General features: G+C 42.7%; 1 protein-coding gene across 9 annotated transcripts in view; it reads right to left on the bottom strand.

The window, feature by feature from the left end:
* The window catches only part of LOC134218154 (kinesin-like protein KIF13A), a 100,926-nt gene that overhangs the window by 12,682 nt on the left and 69,156 nt on the right, over positions 1-19,088 (bottom strand). For 7 of the 9 annotated variants that reach the window (XR_009981266.1, XM_062697047.1, XM_062697046.1 and 4 more), the window contains 7 exons: positions 11,590-12,949; positions 4,491-6,518; positions 3,954-4,099; positions 3,171-3,218; positions 2,710-2,797; positions 2,180-2,275; positions 1,080-1,538 (listed from right to left, as the gene is read on the bottom strand). Coding sequence is in view for 8 of the 9 variants with exons in the window: in XM_062697047.1 (XP_062553031.1) it covers positions 1,080-1,538; positions 2,180-2,275; positions 2,710-2,797; positions 3,171-3,218; positions 3,954-4,099; positions 4,491-6,518; positions 11,590-12,949 (4,225 nt within the window). In the remaining variant the exon portion in view is untranslated. The remainder of the gene's footprint in view (positions 1-1,079; positions 1,539-2,179; positions 2,276-2,709; positions 2,798-3,170; positions 3,219-3,953; positions 4,100-4,490; positions 6,519-11,589; positions 12,950-19,088) is intronic. The other 2 variants (XM_062697042.1, XM_062697041.1) reach the window with 2 other exon arrangements.

Consider the following 19,088-nt stretch of genomic DNA (forward strand, 5'->3'; position numbering starts at 1 on the left):
TGCCCATAGCGGTGATAAGGCGACGAGAGATAAGAACTAGCGGGTGATGACGAAGGACTTCGACAAGGATCTTTTTATCGAAGCGCTTCGAGCCGACAGCAGCGCTACAAATCTCGATGCAGGTGAGCTGACAGAAACTTTTGCGAGGGCATGCGATGCCACGATGACAAAGAGACTGGAGCCAAGGAACAACCGGCGATTGAATTACTAGTGGAACGAAACTCTTGCTAGTTTTCGTGCTGCCTGTCTCAGAGCCAGAAGACGTGTTCAGAGAGCAAGGTCTGAAACGGTCAGAGAGGAGCGTAAGATAATCTTTTGTGAAGCTGGATCGGCTTTCGAACGGGAGATTAACTGGACTATATAGTGAAGTGACAGCAGGGGTAGGACAATGCGGATAATGAAAAGTGGACCCACCGGCTTATCCCCCATAGACTGGCCCAGGAAACAAAAGGCTGTCGAATTCTCCGGGGCACCCCCCAGGATTGTGCCTTCGGGTGAGAAAATCAATCTCGCAAATTTTCAGGCCAATCGCTTGTTGTATAAACTGGCGCATTTAATTTGAAGTTTGTATGGTGGCTTCAGCCAAAATACATAGGAAAATACACCTCCGTCACTCTTTAGAAATTGGTTCGGTATGCCCGAAACAATGGGACATGATTCATCGAATCTGTTGCGAGCAAATTCGTGATAACTGCCAAAAATGAGCTACACTTTTGGCGCACATATAAAGTACACCTCAATTCAAATCGACAAAAACAGAAAAACTCATGAATTTTCTTGAACAATTTTCAGAAGGTTCAACATTTTGTTTGAACCAACCCCCTCCCCTTAATAACTAAATTAGGCCACAACAGTTCAAGAATAGGGGGTCGGAAAAGAAATATATTGCTGGTATCAGTATTTCATATCAGTCCCATATTTGTATACTTTGTTTCCGCTTTTATCATAATATTTACTTTATGCACCATATAAAAACTTGAACATAAAAATGGAAGGCGGAGGTGAACCATAAAAATGTTTAATCGAATGCTTGCAACTATGATACAATATTAAATCAACTGATAATTTTCTCCACTCACCTGGAGTTTCACCGACGCTGAGCGATCGGATTGAGTAGGTATCGTCGTTGGTAAGATTACTGCAGGAAACGGCCTGCGAACCGTATCCACTGGACGTGGACGAGCTCATGCTGGGCGTTCCAGCGGCAATGTTTTGGCTCTTAACAATTCCACCACCACCGCTACCACCACCGGTCATCATGTTGCCCATTTTCCCTTTGACCATTGCGTTGCCGCCGTACTTACCGCCGAGATCGTTGGTCGGCGGTCGCTTGTCGATGTCGATGAACGATTCCACCGTGTAGGAGGACTTCATCTTCGACAGGTTGGGCTTCTTGGCGGGCTCATAGAAATCGTAATCGGCGTACTCGGGTTCGCTGAATCGATCTTCGCCTTCCTCTTCGTAGCAGATCTGCTTGATCAGTGGTTCCTCGTGCAGGGTTGTCATCCGTTGGGCCAGCTTGCTAGCCGCCGGGGACGCTGTTGTAAGAAAAGGAATCTTTTATTTCGATTTGACCGTACAACTAAAGCAGTTTGAATAAAAACGGAAGACAATCAATGAAATACGACATCGATCTAAAATGAAGATGAACAAAAATCATGAGAACGAATCAATCAAACAAACGATCGCTACGTACGCTTAGTTGGCTGTAATCTCAGGGAGTTCAAATTTATGTTTAAGTTTAGGAATGTGGGACGAGCTGCATTCCATGAAAGTGTGAGTGAGACAAGAGAAAAAAGAGAAAGAAGAATACAATACGGTGGGTTTGTTGATCGCATAATTGGGATCTTTCTGGCTGCTCTGTTGGGTCGGTTGTTCTGGAGTGGTTAGTGACAAGTTGTAGCCCTCTGACTAACTCCTCTACCAATTAATACTGTGGTGAAAATGTTGTTTGATGGGTGCAAACGAGTGCGAGTACAGTGATGGATTCTGGGTGGATGATATTCGTTTCACTTGTCATATCACTTCTGGCTTGAATATACTGGGCTGTTCATGTTGGATTGTTAACAATTATTAAAATCTCAAAGCACCTAGACACAGGGACGAGCTAGCTTTGTCCGTTTCCACGACTAAAGGTTGCAAATTGCTAAGTAACTTACTAACTAGTTGAGGCACTCACCTGCGCCATAGGAAGAGTTTGGCGATTCATCACTGCTGCCAGGGGTGTTAGTCTTCAGTTTCTGTCGACTCGTGCTCGTTTCACGTGTGCTTTGGGCTGAAAGAAGAGTTTGTTTGAAATAAATACGTAGCAAATTCACTAATTTAAAAAAAATGTGTCTCCGTCCAATCGTGCACGTATTTTATTTAGTATTGACCTTGTACGTGATACATTTTATTCCCAGTAAAATTAGATGTGTGAATTTTGCCATCAAGGACATCATTTCAACGAATTCGCATTTATAGATACTTTTACTTTGCATTGCAAGTTCAATCTACTAGGGGTTACGTTTAGAGTAGCAAACTGAAAATACAACTCAATGCTTGCAGTATGCATTGATAAACATAGATCGCGATGATTTTGCATTCGGTTTTAGTTTTTTCAAGTTTTTTTTCTTTAAAGATTGACACAATACACAGATCCCGTTTTTGGGAAACAAAAAATGAGCACATATTGGAATGTAATAACCAGACCTATGGAACACAACTTACCTGAATTCAGTCCCATTTTCAAATCAGCAAACGATTCCGATCGACCGATACCCAGCAAAGATTCTAACGAAGCATCAAAGAATCTCATCTATAACGGTAGGAAAACGCTCAATTAGAATTTCATTCGCCGCGAATAAAAATGGTAAAATCCTATCCGTCCTGTACACAAACTTATCGAACTAATGCATCGCTTGAAGCTAAGTGAAAATCCGACAATACACGTACATAAAGTTTGCCCGTGAAATCGAGACTGGGAATTGATTGGCCAAAAGAAAAAATAAACGAAAATAAATAATGATTCGAAAGCTGATATGCTTGAATCCAAAAAAAAAACAAAATAATAAAGAAGACTAAGAACCATACTCCAAAGTATCGTGACGAAATCAAGACAAGACGAAGAACGCAAGAGTAGAAGAGGTACAAGAGTTAGTGAAACTGTAAGCGACATCTACTATACTTACGGTCATCGAAGTGGTGAGGCCAGTATGCTCCCGGGTATCTTTTACGACCTTTAACGGCGGGTATTTTGATTTGGCGCGTAAGGGTGGATTTAATTTATTTCAAATTGGGCGGTCGATTTTATTGTTTTTCGAATTTTGATTTCATTTAGCGATTTGAGGTTTAGTTTTTGTTTTGGAATATTGTTAGCAGCGTGCAGATAATGTATAAATAGAGAGACAAATGTTCAAAAGTGTTAAAGCGTATGCACAAACAACGTAGACAGAGAGATAGCTGTATATTAAATTGGAATTGATGTTTCCGTTTGATCGAATAACGGATTAAGGGTAGGACGTGTGGGTTACTATGAGAAGGAATAAATATTGATCAAAAGGACAGCACTGGTGCCTTGCATCGAGAGATAGAATAACGATAGGATTTTTTTTTGCCATTTCCGAAAAAGAAGAAAGTTGATATGTTGAAACGTGGAAACCAGACACGAACCAAAGGAAAAGTTGTTCAAAGCATGATCATAAATTTACAGTGTTGAAAACGCGCAAAAGAAAAAAGAGTGTTAAAATTCCAAGTGGAGACGACCAAAAAAGTGTGATTCAACACGAACGAAAGCAACAAAAAATGTGGATGGAGGCAAAATTGTGACCAATAAAAAAAGTTTGGATATTTGAAGCAAGATGTTTTCTTGCTTGGCGGCTCATATCAGCGACGACATCAATGACGACGTTGACAACGACGACGACTCGCACAAGGAAGCAGCACCGGGAGTATTTACGGGGGTTATACTGTACCTGGGAGAAGTTCGGTACGCTTGCTGTCTTTCGCATCGACAACGTCGGTCCACGGACCTGCTCCAGTTCCTTCACAGCCACGCTCTGTCGTAGACGGTCCAGGGTGAGAATGCTTTCTACCGCTGAGACTCCTTTGGTATATTTTTCTGTAATTGAAGAATATTATTTACTTACGAAACTAGTTACATTTTTCTTTGTGTAAAAACAAAACTGTAAATTATGTCATGATTTTTACTTTTAAAAGAAATTTAATGGTGTCCACCCGAGTGCAGAAACATACATAATATGTCTATGATGCAAATTTTGGGTTTGGGGTCGTACACTTATTACGTAAGCAATTTTTCTGGGTTTTTCGACACCCCCTCCCCCATGTAAGATTTTTTTCATACAAATGAATTTTTATTTATATGGAGCGTAAGATATTGACCAACCCCCCCTCCCCCCATAAGTGCTTACGTAATATGTGTACGGCCCCTTTGCTCTACGACATAATAAATTTTCCAGCATTGAATTTGTGTATGATAGAAAGAAGCTTACCGATATAAGTCTCTCCGTCGCTCGCCGATACGTCCTCACCGGTAGCGGCAATCTGCGCTAGCGATTCGCGATCCTCCAGTTCCTCCGAAGCCTTTGGAATGTTTGACACAACCTCGTACGTCACGCCCGATTGCAGCGAACTGGACTCAGCGCGACCAATGCGCAGCTTTTTCAGCCGGTCGGTGAAACTCTGTCGTTTGTAGATGTTCAGCGCTAATCGCTTGCGCAGCACTAAATCCATCGGCGCGGGATGTGACAGCCGAACCGTTGTCTTCAGAATCAGGTAAACCCGCTCGTTAGCCTCTGTCATGCGGTTCAATGCCGGGCTGTCGTGTATCGACGAGTCCCAGCTGCAACAGGCGCAAATATCTTTGTCCTGGTGCTGAATGATTTGCAGATTGTAGAACTTATTTCCGTGTTCCTTTGGCAAGATTGAATTGATACCGGCGATCGGGACTTCGTCGTTCACACTCTGAGTGGTAAGATCGTCAGCGTTGAGATCCAAGAATAGGACAGGTACATGCGGCTCCATACCCAGGGGTGGATCCCATGATGCTGGAGCCCCTGGAATGCCGGAACCCGGGGCTGGTACAAGTACGGCGTTACGTTCCTCGGTTAGCGAGACCCACTGATTTACGAGGCTTTGCTCTCTTTCCTTCTCCTGTTCGGTTTTGTCATCCTTGTTAATCAGCTTCTGTATTTGCTGATCTAAGTATTGACGCCGTCGGCCGAGAGCTTCACTCCACTTGTCACGTAGCACCGTTAGATCTTCTTCTTGATATGAATCCATAGGTTTTTGCAGTTTTGACCGCACAGTCACGCAACCCACTGAAACATTTATGATTGACTGGCAAATGATCGGTAACGTTCCAGAGTTCTGAACAGGTTTAACACGCACCAAAACTCGTCGCTGGAAACCCTGCCGTAACTGGTAAACACCTCCGGTTAGCATATCCTTCGAACACTGGACATCTACTGGCGCCCAATCTCCATTATCATTCAACTCGTGGATTTCCACCCACAGTTCAATTTTTCTGGACAGTTCGGCCCACCGATCAGCAAGCGACCGTGCCTTTGCCTGCTGCTGTTCCACTTCCCAATCTTTTGCGCGGGAGAACCCAACTGACCGATGGCCCCAAACCTCAATGGACAGAGCACCATCGGTACAATGCTCCAGAAATTCTTCATTCACGGTAAGGTTGAAGTCGTTCTCATGGTCGAACTTGAATGTGATATTTTGATTGTGAGCGGCCACTTCCTGGTTGGTTGCCGGCACGACCGCCACATCGTGATTCCAGAATGAGTATTGGCAGAACACAAAGTTGGACAGGTAAAGCGGTAAGCCGGAAGCTTGCTTGATACTGATCCGACATGTGACTTGATTGCTGGGAGGATCGCACATATCATCATCTTCATGACTATCATGTGAACTTTCTGAGGCGGATTCGTTGATTCGATCTTGAGGAAACTGACCGGCTACCCGACTGATTTCTACTTGCAATCGTCCGGCCACCTCACCCTGCTGACTAATGATTGGAGTATGGTAGTCCAGTTTTACGTCATGGAATAGGACTTCTAGAAAAATGTTGGCTACACCGATGAGGTTGTGGTTCTCCTGCGACTCGTAAAACGGGTCTGACTTGTTTTTGTTTTCGTCCATTAGTGTGAAGTTGTTATCTTTAAATTCCTGGTACCAGTCTCGCATGTCGATCAATTTGTTCTCCAGCTTTTCCATGCTCCATATTTGACTGCCGGAGTTCATTCGACGTACCAGAATGGCGGGTTCGCTAACGAAAGCACCTCGCTTTCGGTTGGGACTAAGGTTGGCCGGGGGAATTTGCAGAGTGACACTGAATTTGGTTTGCTTGTTCATCTCTTCGGCTAGTACGTTGGCCTCTTGGACCAGGGAGTTTGCCCGGACGATGTCGGTCTTCAGTTGACCGAGTGATCGTTTGAACATTTCGTCCCTTTCCTGAGCCCATTTTTCTACACGCAGCTGAGCGTTCGGAGTGTTTGGAGGGAGTTTACCTGTGGAGAATGGAAAAATTGTAAAGATGGTATCAAATTAATGTTGTAAAATATTAACCTAGTGGTAATGTTCAAATATCGTATTATAGAACTGAACGACAAGGAATCAAGTTAGTAATATTTTATTTAGCCTTAAAAATATCCAATGATATCAAAAAAACATGTTTGCGTAAACGTCTATTAGTTCATGCGTACAAATGCACAGAGTTTTCAACATGCCAATATGACGAATAAGATCCGCACTCTCCCAGATTATGCTAAGCTGTTCTGGAAAATGACCAAAATACTAAAATCCAAGCCTCGGCCCATTCCACCTTTGATCCCACTAGACCAGCGGTTCTCAATCTGGGGTACATGTACCCCTGGGAGTACCTTCGCTGGGCCCAAGGGGTACCTCGGACAAAAATGCGTAATGGCGTATGAATTACAATTTTTATCAAAACCTTTTGATAAAGTTTTGATTTTTTTTTCAAAACTTTATCTTGTTCATAATATGCATGGCGATCAGTAAAACATGGCCTATTGAATCCTGCCCTCCACAACCAGTACAATGAATGAAGGGCTGCATGACAAAAGATCAAAAGGGGAAAACCTCGACGATCAAATTTAAAAAATCTTCTTTGTAATCCACCCCATCAAAACAGAATGTTGAATAATATGTTAAGAATATGTCTCTTGGCTAAAATCTAGAGTCTGCAGATTCGGAAGCCTCTATTTGAGGGACATGAAAATTTTTTCCCGAAAAGCTCAGTTGCTTCGTTGCAAGAAAATTGGAAGCATCCTTCTACGCTTTTCGGAAGCCTCGCAGGACTCCTATCAAGAGGTTCGGATGCCTTTTTTCAAAGTTTCGGAAGCCTCCTTTCAAGAGGCCCGGAAGCATCCTTTCAAGTGACCCGGAAGTCTCATTTTAAGAGGTTCGAAAACTTTATATCAAGAGACCCGGAAGCCTTCTTTTAAGTTTTTGCAATACAATTGTTTTTGCTCCCTTTAAAAGCTTTGGAAGGATCTTTTCAAGGGACTCGGAAGGCTTTTTCTACAGGCTAGAAAACCTCCTTTTAGAAGGCTCTGAAGTCTCCTTTCCAGACGCACGGAAGTCTTCTTTTAAGCTTTCTTCTTAAAACTTTCTTTTTTCTTTTCTCCTTCTTTTAAATAACTAAGAAAGCTTTTTTCAAAAGGCTCGGAAGGTTCCTTTCAAGATGCTTGGAAGCCTTCCCTTAAAGAGGCTCCATTTTTTTTCAAGAGGTTTGGAACCGTACTCTTAAAAGTCTGAGAAGCGTCCATTCAAGATACTCCGAAGACTGCTTTCAAATGGCATGAAAGCCTTCTTTTAAAACCTTGGAAGACTTCCTAGCAGCACAAATCTTACTGCTTTGGTTGCAGCAGCACTTATTTGACTCGATTTGGTCGAGCTTGGAAAACTCTTTTGGAAAGGCTAGGAAGGCTCCTTTCAAGAGTCTCGGAAGCTTCCTTTCGAGTGGTTCGGAAGCCTCCTTTCAAATGGCTTGAAGCCTCCCTTTAGGAGGCTCGGATTTTTTCCTTCAAAAGGCTTGGGAGCGTCCATTTAAGATACTCCAAGGCGTCCTTTTGAGTGGCTAAAAAGCGGCTATTCAAGAGACTCGGAAGGCTCAAAAGATACTCCGAAACATCCTTTCAGAGGGCTCAAAGGCCGCCATTCAATAGGCTTGGAGGACTCTTTTCAAGAAGCTTGGAATCCTTTTTTCAAGAGCTCAAAAACGTCCCATCAAGAGGCTTGCGTATTTTTTGGATGCGTATTTTCAAGAAGCTCAGAAGCTTCCTTTCAAGATATTCAAAAGCCTCCTATCAAGTGGCTCGGAAGCCTTCCATAAAATGGCTCGTAAGGTCTCTCAAGAAGCTCGGAAGCTCCTTTCAAGAGGTTTGAAAGCCTTCTACCCTTGAAGGGGTTTAGAAGCCTTCTTTCAAGATGCTCGGAACCCTCTTTTCAAGGGGCTCGGAATTCTATTTCCAGGAGGTTTGGAAGCATACTTTCAAGCAGCTCTGAGGCGTCCTTTCAAGATGCTAGGAAGCCTCCTTTTAAGTGGCTCGAAAATCATCTTTCAAGAGACTAGGAAGCCTTTCTTCAAGAGGCTCGAAAGAGGAACGAAATCCTAGTTTTAAGAGGCTCAGGAGCCTTCTTTCAATACGCTCGGAAGCCTTCAATAGTCAAAAAAGTTCTGTAAGATGCTCGATGTATGAACTTAATTTGAATTGGGAAGTTTCAAAGAAAATGAAACTTTCATAAAAGTTTATGGAGAACCATATATTCTGTTAGTTTTCAGATCCATTTTTCATACATCTTAAGCGTTACGATTATTTTCATTTACAGCTAAAAAACATGGGGGGTACCTTAAAAAAAAAGTTTGGGGGTACCTCTCAAGAAAAAGGTTGAGAACCGCTGCACTAGACAATAATAGCTCTAAGGATCGCTTGATAACTCCTGCAGAAAAGGTCGCTGAAATAGGTCGACACTTCGTCAGCTCACACAATCTTGGGCAGAACATCGTCAGTCCACACGAAGCAGTCGTCAACGAGCATGTTAACAACATCCATTTGATTCCCAACGACTTCTCGGAGGAGTTGGAGATCTCAGCTGGAGAATTGGCGGCCTATATTAAATCATCGAAGCACATGAAACATCCGCCATGGCCTTACTCGATGTCGAGAAGGCATTTGACAAAGTATGGCATGATGGCCTGATGTACAAACTACAACGCTACAATCTTCCCAGCTAACTGAGGAAAATCATCAACAATTACCTGTCGGCAAGGACTTTCCGGGTCTCAATCAGTGGCGCGAGTTCTCAATCGCAGGCGTTTCCCAGGGCAGTATCCTCGGGCCCTTTGCCCTTGCTTTTCAATCTGTTCACCTCCGACATGCCAGAACCTCCAGAAGGTGGCATTCTATCTCTGTTCGAAGATGACACCTCCATCGTCTACAATGGTAGAGTGATCAGAGTGCTAGTGGCAACATTCCAACGAGGCCTGGATGCCCTGATAAATGACCTCACTAACTGGAAGATATGTATCAACGGCAACGCGGCGAAGACCTAGGTCATTATGTTCCCCCACTCTAAATCCCCTAAACATGTTCCGCCTGGGGACTGCAAAATCATCCTCAATGGCACGAATGTGGAATGGGTCAATGAGGCCGACTACCTTGGACCCTCGACAGCAAGCTTATTTTCCACCAACAGGTTGACAAGACGATGACGAAGTGTAACGTTTTGTTAAAACTACTGTACCCTTCAACCGTCGGTAGTCATTGTCCCTAAAAAATAAGCTTGTTGTCTACAAGCAAATCATCCTCCCTGTGATCGAATAAGGAATGCCGGTCTGGGAGAGCTACGCTAAAACACAACACCTCAAACTTCCAACGGGTCCAAAACAAATTCCTGAGGATGATCCTCAACACCCCTCCCAGGACAAGAACATCCGAGGTCCACCGTTTGCCCGGTATAAAAACCTTACATGAACGCTTTGGTGAGTGTAAAGAAAAGTTTAGGGTTCGTCGCGCCTTCTCGGACCAAGAAGCGATTAGGGGGCTTGTTCCAATCTAGGTTATCAAATTATTATTGTGTATATTAGTGTAAATAGTTGGGAGAACCAGACATCATTTACATCGGACGACCGCGGTGGGCCGGGCACGTTGCCAGAATGTTGGACAGCAATCCAGTAAAGATGGTTCTTGATCCGACGGGCACTAGAAAGCGAGGTGCACAGCGAACAAGGTGATTCGATCAAGTGGCGACGTGCAGCCTCGGACCGAGCTGAATGGAGAAGACTTTTATGCACTGCACAGGCCACTCTGGCCTTAGTCTGAGAAAATAAATAAAATATAGATTCTGGCCGGAGACCTAAGAATTATTTTCAGTACATAATCGGAGCGAATATTATGAGGAGAGTGTGTCTCATATTTTTAAATGCTCCATACACAAAAAATATGTTATAGGTGAGGATCGAATATATTTGTTATTTAAAAAAGCTAAAAACGGAAAACAAGTAAATTTGTCAAATTTAGCTCACCTCACTGCTCATTCGCTTTTCATTTTCTAAGTGTCATTTAAAAATGCAATGCCCCAAGAGGGTTATAATATTTACATTATCGCTAGAAGATTTTTTTGAGATAAAGGAGGCCACAATATAATTTTAAATACGTATTCTGGCCAAACTCGAACACAGGCCACAAACACCTTAACAAATAGATATTTAACATAACTGGATAAAATTTTATCATTTCACGTCCTGATTGATGTTAACCCTTTATTCCTACAACTTTTTAAAGATTTCAATAGGAATGAATCACATTATAGCTCAAAAAAACCTGAACAAAAGTTGTTTGGCATAGCTGAAATTATTGGAAAGTTATTCAATTGATTGTAAGTCGAGTCAAGTACGAGACACTGAAGGCGGCCTTACTGTTGAGGTCGAAATACGTATCTGTCAAAATACAATTAAGTGGTGGAATTCAATGGGATTGTACAAACTCCTCTTATGACAAGTGATTGTAATAGTTTAATTTTTTACATAAAATTGATTGAATGATAGTAGGGGAACTGTTCCGATCTCCATCTCACTGTACATATATCCATCTCATCGCTAAACAAAGAAATACGGCACCAAATTCGTCGCTTCTTTTTGTCAACATGCGTGCTCACTGGTGAATAAAATCACAAAAATAATAAACAAACCAAATACCTTTCCATTGCTTAGTTTTTGATGGGATGGAAATAGGAGCTATGAGATAAAGTGGCGAACCGTTCCCCTATATAAGCAACAGCTACCATGGATGGAAAGGAAAGGGTTAAAAATCACCATGAACATAAAATTTTCCCACATTAACAGCTGAGAAAGTTTTATATTCAGAACACAACCTGGTAGTTATCAGTTGAAAACCTACTGATCACTCAGCCCACGATGTTTTTTGTGGTTTGAATACACATTTTGTAAATTCAGTTTAAAATGACCACACTGAACACATGTTTTCTTCACAGTAAAAAACAATATGTTGAATCCATCCTGAATATCCAAGCAATATAAATTAATTCTGAACTCACCTAGACGGAATGGATCGTACGGAGCATAGGGCGCATACGGAGTCGTCGGCGACAGGATGTTCCGCAGCTGTTGGAACTGCTTCTCGTACTCCTGCCGTTGCTTCTCCAGAGCGACCTGTTTGTCCTCTTCGTGTTGCTTCTCCAGCCGGGAGATGGCAGCCTGGATCGGATTATTGCTAAATTCGTTCTGCATCAGTTCTTCTTGAGCGTAGTAGTAGTCCAAGTGTTGAGCAGGTGTTTGAGGTTCCGAGGACAGATTGTTATTGTTGTTGTTGGACTTTGGACAGTTTACTCGGAAGAAGTGGTGGTTACCCCACAGGATACGGTCACCGTGGTTGAGGGAAGTTTTGTCCGTTACCACAGAACCGTTCACGCAACAGCGAGCATTTTCGATCGGTTCCATGAAAAGCTCGCCGTCTTCGATTGTAATCAGACAATGCTCCGGTTGAATGCCCAACCCAAGAAGTTGTATGTCAGGCTGTTTGTTGCTATCATTACTTCGCCCACCAATCAGAGTAAAATCTTTCAGATAGTACACTAGCAGCTCATTTAACGATGGATCGGCGTTCAAGTTTACTAAATAATACTTATTTTTCTCCACTTTTATACCACTATCTTGAACACTGATTCCCATTTTCTCAAGAGCTTGCTGTCTTTCACTTTGGATTTGTTCCGTCTTTTCAAGCTTTTCTTCCCATGTTTGCGAGATCTGTTTCATCAAATTTTCACTCTCCGCTAATTTGTCGTGAATATCACCCCGTTTCATATCACCTATGCTCGCACCTGTCGCGTGCTTCAACATTTCCCTTAAAGTTTCAACTTCCTTGCGCAGTTCTCGAATGATGCGAGCATTAGGATCTTCATTCACCACAGCATGGTTGACGATCCTCTTGGCTCGATCAGCATACCTCAGCGTCGACAGCGTTTCTTCGTAGTTATCTGCTGCCGGGGATAATGTTGCCACCATCACAGTTTTTGAATTACCTCCCAAATTATCCTTCAACAACCACGTCAACACTGAGTCTCGATAGGGAACGAACTTATCTTTGTTTCGATTTCCACTGGCCTGGTCGGCTAGTTTCGATATCACCAATCCCAACGTAGTCAAGCTTTTGTTGATGTTGGAGCCCTCTTTCAGTCGTTCCCCTACGGCACCAGTTTTGACCGCCCGCTCGCTGCCGGCCAAATCGACCAACGAAACACGGGACACCTTCTCGCCCGTCACACCGGACAGCGTGTCGATTAAGGTCTGCGTAAGCACCACTGTGAAGACTGCATGCGAGCGGGACGACTCGGAGTTCATGTTGGTTGCCGCCACTGTTCGTGATTTGTTGCCCTCGGCCATCAGGTTATCGATGTCCTGTAATTAGATAGTTAATAAAACATGATTTTAATAATCGAAGCACTTGGGGAGGGTCAGGGTTTTGGTGTTTGGTAACGAGATTGGGGGCGGTTGGTGCTAAATACCCGAGAGGAATATGACAACAAATTCAAAACTTTCAGTTTCCCGATAAGTATTAAATATTTCTTAGTTGGAGTGATCTTAACCTAAATTCAAAAAATCGTTAGTTTATCAAATTAGTACGTAGTGTGATCCGCGGAACTTCCTCCTTAAAAGACCTCCTTAAGAAGACAAAGATATGAAACACCTGAACAGTATACCCGGGTAGAGGTGAATAACAAACAAATAACATAATAATAACAAATTTGGCTATGATATCAGATTGAGTTATTCTTATGTTATTCATAAATAACATAAAATACCATTCCAACAACAAGTTTTGTTATAATAGTAAAATTAGTTATTTATATGTTATTGTAAGAAGGAGCACAACAACAAATGAAGAACACATTTTGCAATCATATCAAAGTTTGTTATTCATTTATCATTTGCATTTTCAACATATCAATAATAACTGATTTTGATATTTTCTTTTCTTCAAATATTTTGCTATTGGTTTGTTATTATAATAGCAAAATGAGTTATTTATGAGTTATTTGCTAGTGCAATGTCTGTTATTATTTTAGCTATTTTAGCAACTATATCAAACAAACTAATATCAGATTTTGCTATTCAGTTATTCATATATTAATAGTAAAATTTGATATTATTTTGCTGTTTTCTTCTACCCGGGTATGTACTGCAACATAGCAAGACACTCGTAACATGGTTAAAGGGTATTCAAACTACGAGCTTCATCTTTTGATATGAAATTACATGATGGCATTTACGTTGGAAATAATATAAATGACTTTATTATACCCAGATTCTCTACATCACGTAGCTCGTAGTCTAAAAATCATAGAATAACCTTATATCCGATTGTCAATTGATAGCATTTGATTCCAAATATACAAAATATGAATGTGTATGTTCCGTGGTAAGCACAACTGTTAAGGAACTGTTATGTACTGGTATACTGGTAACTGGTAAGGAACTGTTATGTAGCTCAGAATTCTTGTTTTTAACTAATTATGCTTCCAAAACGGAATCTCAAGACACCACATTAATATTTTGATAACTGACCCTACTCGGGTACTAACCACAAACCATAATAAATGTGATCTACACAATCCCGACCAACCTCATCATTAAATCCCCACATATGTAATCCCAATCACATTATTCCACACTCCTACAGCATAATTACAGTCCATTCGGTTGAATCTACTTTGATTTTTTTCATTTGGTTTGTTTGCCACCAAGAAAAACCAAATCGTAACACGCAACCATATGTGGACAGACAACCACAACACGAGCACTTCAATATGTACGTACAAACATATTTGTAGATAGAAAATGCACAGTTTTTCCGATTCTGGCTGGCAGCGTGAGCAACCTCAACAACAACCATGCGGTAAACGCAGGACAATGAATGGAGTGAAAACCTCCAGAGAGTCGTTTGATTCTTCGGTTGTGTCTTACGTGTGCTTTACGTTGTGTACCACCAGCAGAGCTTCACGCTTATATCCTTGTCTCGTAATGAACGGAAACATTTTTTCCGGACTAGGTAACTATATTTATGGACAGGACATGGAGGACGGATCCCCATCAAAAGGCAGAACCTTAGGAGAGTCAGACATCAGTTTTTCACACTCACGGTCGTATCGGAAATGGTACGCTTGGAGAGGGGAAATGTCGCAACCGTGAGGCTGCTGGCTGCGGCGATTGTTTTAGTCCTTGTCGGAAGTCTTCTCCCTTGCCGTACAACACGGACGGACTTCTATGCGGGCAAAAAGAGAACAATAAATTACTTTATCGAGATTCACGATTTGGCACCCAAGGGGATATAGGTCAGATATATGGTTGTTAGTTTTTACCGCAACGAGTCTACGTATGTTGGCCTAGCGGAAAACTTTTCCAGGCAGGGTGGTGCCTAATGAAATTATATTGTCCGGATGGGAGTTCTACTACTGCTAGGAAGTCGGGTCAGTACCGGAGGCCAATGGCCTCCGGTTGCAATTGCTTGTGAAGTACGTACCACTTTGTATCGCCGAGTCTCTAATCAATTATAGAAATCACTTAATTCATTATGTACGAGCATACGATATGTCATACGCTAAGATAAAATGGGGGTACATTGTTGCTGTTTGTCGTCGGTCACCAATATTGAATGAGTTGGTTGGAAATTATCAAGCGTACTTCGCTAACGACCGCTCAATCTTAACTGTACGGCAATGCAAATCCTTAAAAACGTAAATATCAGATCCCTTTGCACCATCTGTTTATTGACTCCGAGGCAGCAGTGTAGAGCTATGAAAAATTATGAATAAGAAGCTTTCAAGATTGATAAAAGCAACGATGGTGTGCAAAACTGTGTACTGAATATTTCGGGTGAACATTCCAAATTCCGCCGGGGACTACAAAAAGGTGATGGACTTTGGACTGGACTGTTGTTCAATATTGCTTTCGAATGTGTCATGCGGGGAACCGAATATAAAAACCTATGAACGATTTTCAACAGTTCCAGTCAATTTATTTGATTCGCTAATGATATAGACATTGTCGGCCGAACGTTTGAAAAGGTGGCAGAAATTTACGGCCGCCTAAAACGTGAGCCAACAAAAGTTGGACTGGTTCTGAATGCTTCGAACACAATTTTTAGCCTACGCGATACAAAATAGAAGCGAAACTTTGATTTTTTATATGAATAAAGCTCAAATACCACTTTTCAATAGAGTAGCTTAAACTAACTCAAAGTTCCTCTGGCCTGCTCGATACAAAACCAGTCAAGCTATTCCACTTTTTCAATGTCAAAAATTCTAAACTCTATTTAGGTAGGTACTTTGAGATAAACTTGCTACGACTTCAAGTGATAATGAAGCGACTGAGAGACTGATTTAGGCTCGCAAGAATGAAAGGATTTGTTCACTAATTACGTAAGCACATTTGGGGGGAGCGGGGGTATGTCATTTTCTGACTCTTCATATAAAAAAAAATACATTTGTATGGAAAAAATATTACAAGGGGGGAGGGGGGTCCGAAAACCAAGAAAAAATGCTTACGTAATTATTGAACGACCCTAAAACAGATATGTTCGTATACCTTAATCGCAATATAGGCGACTTTGCTATTATCGTCTATATTTTAGGAAATATTAAATATTGTTTGTTCTAAAATTTCAAACGTTTGTTTCATAAGCATCCAGCAACCAAAATAAGACTCGTTCAATATTCTGCATAGACTATTCTTGATGACATTTCTCGCTTAATTTTTCAAAAGGACCTAAGTAACATTTTTTTCATTATTTAATTTGAATGCAGCAATCAATAGCTTTCATCTTGTTCTGTTGATTGCGCTATTCAAATTAATTCATGACAAAAATGTTACTTAGGTCTTTTTGAAAAGTTAAGCGAGATTTTTAATTGTTTCATAAAGTGTTTAGGCTTTCGAAAAATGTGCTGCATCCTGGGATTAAATCCAGAAGAGAATGGAAAAATCTTTACTCATCATCTCTGTATACATTTACGATATGTAGCATACCCTAATAGACTTTTCCTGCAAGTCTGCAATCATATAAATGCATTATAATAAAGAACTTATTCAGGGGCTATACTGCCGTTATACACATAACTTTCCCATGTATATAATGAATCCCAGCAAACGTGGGACTGATATGCGTATGACGGCAGTATACCCCATGATAAACGCGGGGGCACTGGTTCTGAAGATGCATTTCAACTTGTTTTACACAGCTGTGCGAGAAAAAAATGGTCCCCAACACAAAATGAGCGAGAACAAAGCGTCATCGTGAATTCTAGGTGGGAGTGTCTTTTCTGTATTTTTCGCACGTGATTACAAGTTGTAATTTTTTTAAATTCATTTTTATTTCATACCTTTTTTTATAACATTTTTTTATATTTCAAGTGTAATATATTTTTTCAATTGACACTTATTTGTTATCTGTTTTATTACTTATTTTGGGGAAAATTATTATGTTAAAAAAAGAAATGCGAGACGTTTCGCGGAGCACTTATCAGCGCTGTTAGTAGCAAGTGAAAATATGTTCCAACTTGGTCGACTTAAGTTATTAATCCACCTAGTGGTGTTGGTGCCTTTCGCGTGCAACAAAATACTAAAAAAATATAAATGAGTATTTTCTAGCGTGTTTTGGGCATAAAAATAAATAAGTCGAGTCAAGTACGAGACACTGAAGACGGCCTTACTGTTGAGGTCGAAATACGTATCTGTCAAGATACAATTAAGTGGTGGAATTCAATGGGATTGTATAAACTCGTCTTATGACAGGGGCATAAAAATACTATTTTGATTATGACTTCTGATCCTATAGTCCGATCTGCCCAATTTTCAATAGCAAACAATGGGACAGGATTCCTCGTCGAATGCAACCTGTTGCGAGTAGAGTTTGGATGATGCTAAGTTCCAAAAAAATGTGTCTACAAAACTTGTACACATGCACACATACACACACACACGACAGAGGCAATAGTCGGCAGCTCGGTGCGCAGCGCCAGCGTGGGTCATTTAACCTTCTCCTCGGCTACGCCGGTAGAGGTTATGGACGGCCCATGGCTTGTGGGGGCGATGAACCGCAAACAGAACAGCTGGACGCCATCATCGACTTTGCGTCATCGAAGCATAATATCAGTAAGGACCTCAAGAGGAGCTTGCTGAAACTTCGAAAGTCGATGTTGGACGCCAAGCTGGAGAGGGCGGTCAGGACGGCCAAGTGTAAACCCGTGAAATCCGTGGAGTCGAGGTCTACCCAGACTGAGGCCCAAGGATTCGCGGACTCGGGCAAGGTCGAATCGACCGAGGGCGTACCAGCGAAGACGGTGGTGCCAAAGTCTACCCAGACTGAGGCTCAAGTATTCGCGGGCACGTCGGGGGTGACTGCTCCAACGGAGTAGACACAAAAACGGGGGAGACAGTCTCCAGGGGATGAGCTCCCTGGGGGCCCATCCAAAACGCGGAGGGTTACTACTCCGAACAAGGGTAGTGGGGCTGGGAAGCTGAACCCCGGCCAGGTACCTCCACAACCGGGGGAGGAAGGACCTGCAAAGGTCCGTCCACCCAGGAAAGACGGTGCTGAGGGGTTACGGCAGGCTCTCAGCCTCCCCAGACCAGGGAAATAGAGGGGAATGACGCCTTCTGAACCCTGGTAAAGAACAAGAGGAAACCGAAGACGTCAAGGGCCGAAACGAAGGCCTAGGCGAATGAGGGTAGCAAGAAGTCTAGGGTAGGCGCCAATCGCTCCAGGGGCGATGCCCTAGTCATCAAGACGGACGAGGCTAAGTACTCGGACGTCTTGAAGGCGATGAGGAGTGACGTCAAGCTCGGTGAACTCGGCGCCGACGTACGTCGAATAAGACGTACCCGGATGGGCGAGATGATCCTCGAGCTGAAGCGGGGCGTCTCGCAAAATGGCGCCGCCTACAAGAAGTTGGCGGAGGAAGTCCTCGGCGAGACGGTCAAGGTGAGGGCACTTGAATCTAAGGGTTAAAGACCTGGACGAGATCACCGAAGTCGAAGAGCTCGTCACGGCACTGCGGCGACAGTGTGAAGTGGAGACGCCCACCGCAGCCGTTCGGCTATCTGCAGCGGACGCCTCCAAGGTAGTCAAGTTAGGGAGCGTCAAGGTGGGATGGTCGGTGTGCCCTGTGGGCACCCGAAGTTTGCTTCAAGTGCCTGGAACCGGGGCACAAGCAATGGGACTGCAAATTCCCTGACAGAAGCAATCTCTGCCGAGGCTGCGGATTGGAGGGACATAAGTCACAATGATGCACGAACCCTCCCAATTGTTTGATTTGTTCCATCAAATCTGTGAACAGCAAAAATGAAGGGTTCGAAGTGCCCGTCGTTTAAGCGTGCTGCAAATTCACAGTGCAGGTAACGCAGCTGGCTTGCTCGGCCTCGCCCGAGTGTTTGGTGTGCGCTGGTTTAGAGGAAACCGCGGAACACGTGTTGTTCGTGTTCCCACGTTTTCGCGCAATGCGTGAGCACATGTGGGGTCTGGACACTACCCTGGACAACCTAG

Source organism: Armigeres subalbatus, chromosome 2, assembly GCF_024139115.2.
Source record: "Armigeres subalbatus isolate Guangzhou_Male chromosome 2, GZ_Asu_2, whole genome shotgun sequence".
Taxonomy (NCBI): Eukaryota; Metazoa; Arthropoda; class Insecta; order Diptera; family Culicidae; genus Armigeres; species Armigeres subalbatus.